Source organism: Berghia stephanieae, chromosome 6 (assembly GCF_034508935.2).
Source record: "Berghia stephanieae isolate SIO BIC M18660-M18661 chromosome 6, UCSD_Bste_1.3, whole genome shotgun sequence".
Lineage (NCBI taxonomy): Eukaryota > Metazoa > Mollusca > Gastropoda > Nudibranchia > Aeolidiidae > Berghia > Berghia stephanieae.
In genome coordinates, this window is record NC_088365.1 from 50,763,026 (window position 1) to 50,771,886 (window position 8,861).

Genomic DNA, 8,861 nt, shown 5'->3' on the forward strand with positions numbered 1-8,861 from the left:
CTTTATCCAGGCAAAGGTGATCGTCTAATGATAAAATTGCCAGATGAAAATGGACCGGGGTTCAAAACCTTACAAAGAATTTGTGTCAAATTATGGTCCCCAACTCGGGAAGTAGAGAATCTTTCCCGTTTAATTGGGAAACTCCGTTACATGGAGAAGATTTTCTGTCTTACACAGGGAGATTCGTCAAACTTAGATTGAATTTTCATAGTCGCGTTAGACATGTTATCCAACGAATCCAAATAAATAAATTTACGTTGGGGTAGGGGAAGGGGAAAAAAAAGGGGGGGGGTGATAGGAGGCTTACCCTCTTAGACAATATTCCGTCTAACAGAGGTTTCAGTTATGGCAGGTTTGGCTGTATATGAGCCAAGGTCAAAAGGTGCCAATTTTTTTTACCTCAAAGTAAAAGTGACATAATAGTCCATTCATGTATCTAAATGTGTAGCAAACAGCGTGTACTTCATAAATCAAAGGCCCTTTAAATAACATCAAGGTCTGACACAGACAGCATGTACTTTATAAATCAAAGGCCCTTTATATAACATCAAGGTCTGACACAGTACAATTACGTCAACAATGTCTATAGGTTGTTGATGTCACCTGTGACCGGTGACACCACAATGAGAAAGCCAAATGATTTTGTCGGGCATTAAACTTTATTTAATGAGGTACAAACAAAAAGACACAATCAACAACAATCATTGTACAATAATCTTACCGAGTATTGGAGTATATGTTGCTTTTTGGTGTCATCAGCGCAAGCAACATAGAATGAATGCAAATATATTATTTCATTTTAAAAAATGAATGTACATTATCAACAACAATTATATGGCATGGGCTTATGACCGGAAATGTTCAGAAACTTTTGGAATAAAATGTTGAACAATAATGTGACTAAAGCATATCTTATTTAAGGACATGGCGTGAGTTGTGATATAAGACCGATGACATCATTACTTATGTCACAAGCAATACCAAATTGCAATTTCGACAATAACATAATATCACTAAATTCAGTCAAACCACTGTAATAACCACAGTTGAATATGGAATTTCATAATATTTCAAATCGTTTTAATCAGATGGAGATAGAGATAAAGGGAGTAAATCTGACTTATGAATAAGGGAACAACACAAAACAATCGACATTTCGGCCTTTGGCCTTTATCAAGTAAACACAAAACATATAGATAATTATATTTGATTGTCATAATAAAAATATAGGTGAAAATATGTGTGTGTGTGTGTGTGTGTGTGTGTGTGTGTATTTATATATATATATATATATATATATATATATGTGTGTGTGTGTGTGTGTTTGTGTGTGTATGTGTGTGTGTGCGTGGAAAGGAAGAGAGAGAGAGAGAGAGTGAGAGAGAGAGAGAGAGAGAGAGAGAGAGAGGGGGGGGGGGAGAAGGGGGGGGGGGGGGCGACAATAACATGACGTAAAAATATAAAACTATAATATATATATATATATATATATATATATATATATATATATATATATATATATATATATATATATATATATATATATAATAACTTTTCCGCCGGTGACGTCCAATCAAGTGACGCTACTCTTCCGCTAATCTCATTCCCTATCCACTTTTCATAGTTTCCTTGGTGCACTTGTACTGAAGTTGTTCCATCTAGCCGACTCACTTTGTCACTTATTCGCACTTAATATGCACTTTTACTGAAGTTGTTCCATCTAGCCGACTCACTTTGTCACTTTATATTTCTCTCTGACTCTTCGTCTTGGCTCATCATATAATTTTAATAATGTGGGTCAACGACCTTTTACCTGTGGATCCCCCCCCCCCCCCTTACTGGCCGAATTTTTCTGTTTTCTTATGACAATTAATTTGAACCCTTAGCATAACAGCACGTAACGTTACGTTATGTTTGTCATGTTCGTTCACCTTGGACTAGATCTGCTGAGGTCCTATCGGTGTTAGTAGAAAGTAGTCGACCTTTGCTGTGATGAAATTAGAAATGAATTTTAATTAATATTGAGGCTATGTGGCCCGGAAAATACCAAAAGAGCGGAGATAGTAATTTTGCCAGCATACCAAAAGAGCGGAGGGTTACTGTAAACTCTTTAAAAAAACCAGTGGGGTTTGAAAAGTTCGTAGCTGTTTCAGGATCATTGCTTAGTACTTACGATCTTTCTTAATTGTCGGGAGTGTGCTTGAAAAATATGTAGTGATTTAGAAGCATGTGAGTTTATAAGTGTGTGAGTTTAGTGTGTTTCTCGTCCGTGTGCTTGAAAAACATGTACCGAGTAAGAAACGTGTGAGTTGATTTAGTGTGTGTTTTTATTTTGATAATTTCGGGATTCTTGTCCGTGCTTATTGTAGGCATAACATAGCCTATCATTGTTAGAGACACCGCGAGGTTATTTAGTGTGTGTGTGTGTAGTTTGATTTCCAAACTCTATATTATAAGATAATTTCGGGCTTCCATTCTTTCTTCAACTCATCTGTATGGACACGTTAAAAATATCAAAGACCCAAAAAGGAGCTGACTGCGTTGTCCTAAATAACTACACTTATCGGTTGGACTATGCTACAAGTCATGGGGACAAGTACTGGCGATGCACAGTTAAAGGCTGCAAATCAAGAGTAAAGACAGACGGACAAGTAACCACAACGCTGACAGCTGTAACAAATCACAATCATGACAGAGACTACAGAACTACAGAAAAGACGATACTTTGAGCTGCTGTAAAACGTCGGGCCGAAGCTGATGTGTCAGAAAGACCAGCAAAAATCATGAAATCAGAACTTCTCCAAATGGAAGAGGCGAACCTGGTTCATAAAGACATCATCAACGTAAGAAGATCTATCTACAGGCAGAGACGAAAACAATTGCCAAAACTGCCGAAAACACGAGAGGACGTCCACAGAATACTGAACAACGACTTTCATCCAACCACATCAAAAGGTGAAAGTTTGTCCTGCATAATGATGATGGCACCGGAATAATCATTTTCTCAACAGACAGCAACTTGAAAGAGCTGTGTTCAGCACATGTGGAAGAGCTATTTGTTGACGGAACTTTCAAGTCTTGTCCTCCCCAGTTCAGTCAGATCTACTCCATCCACTGTCTGAGTAATGGCATCTACTGCCCACTTGTATTTTGCTTGCTACCATCAAAAACTCAAGAAACCTACAAAAACATGTGGAAAGCAATCCTATCCCTGTGCCGTGAGAGATCACTTTCTCTCCAGTGTAGACAGTTTTCCATGGACTTTGAGAAAGCAGCCATGACCGCGCTTAAAACGTTGATTCCAGACGTCATTGTAAAAGCGTGCAACTTCCATCTGGGACAGGCTCTTCACAGGAAAATCCAGCAGCTGGGACTCGGAAATGAGTTTCAAACAAAAAATGAGGTTGGCAAGTGGCTGACCTACACTTTTGGACTTTCGTCTTTGGATCCGTCGGAGGTTGAGGACAGTTTCGCCATGGACCTCATGAGTTGCCAACCAGACGACACCAAGTTGATCCACTACTCCGATTATCTGCTACAAACATACATACTACCTTCAAGTCCTTTTCCACCTCCACTGTGGGCCTCTGTTCCCAAAGGCCAGAAAAGAACGAACAACGCAGCAGAGTCTTTCCACTCGATGCTGAACAAGGAGTTCTATGCCCCCCACCCGAACGTGTTCTTGCTCACTGACGCCCTAATCAAATTCCAGGCCACGACATATATCAAGATGAGATCAAAAGCAGAATCGAAAAAACAGCCCAAAGACCAGAAAGTTGCACAGCTCGTTAGTGAGAAAAAAACAGGCCAAAGATCCAGATTTGAGTTTGTGAAGGCAATGAGTTTTATCAACAGACCCTTGTAAATAGTTTCCCTTGCAAGATTTTACCAATTTTTAACCTACACTCAGCTCAAATAAAAATCCTAATGCAGCCTCACAGCGGTAAAAGATATCGTTGTGTGTTGGTCCCAAGCCCATAAAATGCAGAGGGGGATTTTTCCACACACTAGGCAAACAAATAACAATAAATAAAAATAAGGTTTACAGTAATCTTGTACATTTCTTTGATATCGGGCGCCGCACCTGTGCCCACTCCCTCCGCTCTTTTGGTACGTGTTTTTCCGCTCTTATGGTATGCCTCTCCGCTCTTTTGGTAGACATCCATGTGGCCGACAGAACAGTGCCCCTCCCTGTTTTGTGATGGACCAAGTGGTATGACTCTCGCTTTCGGATCGGAAGGTTCAGGTTTCGAGACCCGCTCTGAGTGGCGCAGAGTTTGGTCTTTGGAAAAGGCTCTTTACTCACATCATCTCACCGTACTCAGGTGTAAAATGAGTTCATGGACGTTCGTTGTCTTTGTCCGAAAAAAAATATTGTAATATCGCGTGACAGGCGTCATGTCTCGTCCTTCATGTTTAGTATTGCTGTTGGCTTGGGACCCCTTGTAATGCACTTTGAGCACGTCTAGTGGATATTCCGCCAAATAAATGCTGTGTTATTATTTTTTAAAAATAAGATTTTTATAAATTTTTAGTCAGGAAGAGGTAGATAAACAAAAGGTTTCGTTCTTGATCACCGTAAAATTTATAATGGATTTCATACAAAATAAAACAGTTTTCAGACTTCCGTAAATTCCAATGTAATTTCATAATATGACAGCTATTATCATTATTAACCTTTTTAATTTTAATTTTTTGTTTTGGTTTGTACTTCTTTTTTTTTTTTTTTTTTTTTTCTCCTCGTTGACGCGACATCACGGTCGACCTTGACACAAACATAATTTGGGATTGGCAGATGCAAAAAAACATTGACTACGTGATGACAGGGGTGGGCATTGATACCCACACACAAAATCGGATGTAACACCTTGAATTATAGTCTACAAACAACCATACCCCCCCCCCCCCCCCCCCTCGAAAAAAAAAGAAAAAAGAAAAAGAGCTGTGTGGTTGTGTGTGTGGGTGGGGCGGGGGGGGGGGGGGTGCGAGTACCTGCCACGGGAGCACTGTCGATTTGTTTTATAAATAATGATAATAATAATAATAATAATAATAATAATAATAATAATAATAATAATAATATAATAATAATAATAATAATAATAATAATAATAATAATAATAATAATAATAATAATAATAATAATAATAATAATAATAATAATAATAATGCTTATGATGATAAATAACACATCTTTATTGTCCACAAAATGGAATAATTTCCGTGGTCTACGTTGCTTTTAAAATTAAATCTGATTGCAAATGTATTGATGTTATGCGTATTGGAAAAATACTCACGACGTCTCCATCGGGGTATAACATACTAACACACAAAACTGTGTAACTTTGAATGTTTATAGTCTTATTGATATAATTTAGTGATAAGTTAAGTATAAAATGGCTGTCTAAAAGCAATAACAACGGGTTGACTAACGTCAAATTCATTGATGCTCTGTGCTAAATTAAAATACTCACAAAGTCCGCCAGCCGGAAATAACGCTCCAGCCCAAAAATCTACATGGAACCTTGAACGTTTATAGTCTGATATATTTTAATGAGAACTAATCATAAAAATGGGTGTCTAAAAACAATAACAATGAGATGAGTGACGTAAATTGGGTTCCTTCTATAAACATCCAAGAACTTTACTCACTCCATCCGTTCTCTCCTCCTTCAATACATATGTATCTATTCTCTTATCACTTTCTTGTGCGGCTATGCATGTGGTCTTATGATATGACACTCGTCTTTGGATCGGACGGTACTGGGTTCGAGTTCCGTTCTGAGTGGCGCATAATTCAGTCCTTGGAAAAGGCTCCTTACTCTAATTCTCTCACTTTGTTCACGTTTAAAATGAGTACCTCGCTGTTTACAGCGTCGTCTCTGTCGGGACACACTTGTAATATCGCTTTACAGTCATGTCTCGTCTAACATGTTTTGCTGTTGGCCAAGGACCCTTATAAAGTGATTTGAGCACCTTTATTGAATATAGCGGTATATAGGCTATAGCGCAAATAATCTCTCCCTCACTCTCTCTCTCTCTCTCTCTCTCTCTCTCTCTCTCTCTCTCTCTTTCTCTCTCTCGACATGTTACATTATTATAGCTATTGCTACATATGATACGAATATCTTGGACGGTTATTGATGCTATGAGTTTAGATAAACTGCTCACAACATCCGCCAGTAGGAAATAACGTACCGTCACACAAAACTACGAGTAACCTTGAATGTTAAAACTCATGCCCCCGATCGCCGATCGCCTAAAAGATATCTCACTGTGTGTGGGCAAAAATCATCTGCGATTAACGCAGGATCGGGTCACAGCGACCTGTTCGGCGATCCGTCCCGCGATGAGCCTTTTAGAGACTTCTACCGCACTGTTTCTGTGCTTTACTACGTAGAAAAAAAAAAAAAAAGAAATGGAAAGAAAAACAATATTGGGTGCATCCTTTAATGCCCCAAAAATTGCTCAAGGGTCAAATCCATAGACTATGGTGATCTCCGAAAATATCCTAAAATGTTTTTCTTGGAATCACCTCACTTTACCCAGGTGCAAATGAGTACCAGTTCGCTGATGAAAGTAATCTTTGACTAGCGTCCTTTCAAGAGGATAATAGAGGGTCTGCATGGCTCGGCGTTACGGTCTTTGCTTCGTACTCGAAAGGTACCAGGTTCGATCACTGTGTGGCCTTGAGTAAGTCACCTCGCCCTACCTTAATTTGCGGCGCTGCACTGCGACTGACGCCTGGGTTATTTCAGTCTCCCTTGGAATATATAGACCCTCGAGAAAAATTTCCTCTATGGGATGATTAAAGGGATTTAAAAAAAAAATTTAAACTGTTATCTGTCGGCTTAACCCTACAGAAACATGGATAAATTCCGGGTCTATAAGCTTAGGAGGCAGGATGGCCGAGTGGTTAGCGCGTTGTACTCTGGACTTAGTGGAACTGTGTTCGATTCCGACCGAAGCAAATTTGTACTTTCCTAGAGCACGAAAATTTACTCCAATCATTCACTCCATTCAGGTGTAATAGGGTGCCTGTCAAGCTGGGATAGTAATCTGCGATAGACTATTGTCCAGTTCAAAGGTTTTCAAACAAATACGTTAACTGACCGTTTCATGCTATTGAAATCGGGGTGACTCCTGCACCATTGGCTACAAGGACTTAATTGGCTCAGAAGGACGAACTTAAGGACAAAATATTTTCATTGAGAATTCCCGAAATAAATAACAATAAAGATAATTGATCCCACAAGTTACCGAATATATGTGCGACCGGTTTTAGACACGTTACTGTTGTGTCACAAAGTGTTACACTTCTTAAATTATATTTATAAACACACGTCATTAAAGTGCCGAACATTTTATGTTGCTATGCATTCTGTAGATACATGGTTTCATCACATAGAATTATTTTTTGAATTGTACTTGCTTTTTTATATTCAGAATTGAAATAAATAAATAAATAAATAACAATGTGAAATTGAATGTAAGCTTCAGTTTAATATACGAAAACAGATAAAAAGGACGTTTCGGGTTTCCCCTTTATCAACAAAACAGGATGAATGAAACACTACAGACGAATGAGATAATGTGGTAGTGGCCTTGTTAAGATGCATAAACATAAACATTGATGGGCAGCAAATTGTTTGTCTACTTTGTAAGGAAGCACGAATTAAAATAGAACAATAGATATTTATAAAAGGTGCGTAATTAATTAAGTCAAAAGAGGGGAGGCGGGGAGGAACTGTGTAATACAGTATAGAAAGTGAAATAAAATAAAGTGTGGACTATTGTTGGAAAATAAATACAGTGGAATTGGAAATAGATACAAAATATAAGGGATGTAGGTATTAGTATACTCTTTGTACAATGTGTCGACCATCAGATTTCATAAGCTTTAAAAGAAATGATATCACTTTCAAGGACGAATCAGTGACGATTGCATATTTTGGTATAAAAATTGACAAAAATCGGAAAGGCTTTGGAATATGCCTCCAATAAAAATAAGTTTCCCTTTATTTATTCTCAAAAGGAAATTTTTCTGTAAGAAAAGACTGGAACAACACAGGCGTCAGCCGCAGTGCAGCGTCGCAAAGTGAACTAGAGCGAGGTGACTTGCTCAAGGCGACACAACGAGGCGGGTAGTCGAACTGGGTACCTTTTGGTGCCTCTGAGCCACGCTGTCTTACCCCAGGATTTAAGGTTACTAGTTGTAAGCGACTGGAAATTTAAAACGATTAAAAATATCAAATATTATTATTCAATTTGACTACATATAATTTTGTTATCCATATATCATCATCTATCGTAGATTGTACTCTTGAGCACGTTGCCGGTCAGCTGATTCCAGGTATCACGATCCTCTGCGGTGCGCATGAAGTCTGCGTTGCTTTTAAAATCACTTTTGGACATTCTTAGGTTATTTCATAGTCATGTAACATTTCTCCCTTGGGCTATTTAAATAAGCCATTCTCTGTCTTCCTCCGGCTCTCTTTCCTTCGATCATTCCAGGTGTTACCAACTTTTCTATTCCGTCTCTTCTCCACACAAATAAATAGTTATCAGGGATGTTATTGACCCTCTTTTGCCGCATTTTGCCGCAATCAAGAACAATTTTTAGATCGGTTATTTCCCTTTTATTGTTTTAGCGTGTGAGAAATGAGTCATTTGTTATGATTATTTCCCCTTGCATTGTTTTTCAAATTGTGAGGACGGGTGTCCTGGCAGTTATTTGTTTTATTCTTTGACTTTTTAAAACCAGCAATAAGATCGAATCAAACCGATAATTGTTCTCTAGTCTCGCTCAGCGCATAGGTGAATCCTTGTAATAGGCTCTTTATTCACATTCTCTTTAGGTA

At 38.4% G+C, this 8,861-nt stretch overlaps 1 protein-coding gene across 1 annotated transcript; it reads left to right on the plus strand.

Annotated features, from left to right (window-relative positions):
- Positions 1–345: 345 nt before the first annotated feature.
- Positions 346–3,865, plus strand: LOC144975883 (uncharacterized). Its single transcript, XM_078920066.1, has 3 exons — positions 346–352; positions 2,731–2,909; positions 2,963–3,865. Exons 1-3 carry the CDS (start codon positions 346–348, stop codon positions 3,863–3,865), a joined length of 1,089 nt encoding a protein of 362 aa, XP_078776192.1.
- The last annotated feature ends 4,996 nt before the right edge of the window (positions 3,866–8,861 follow it).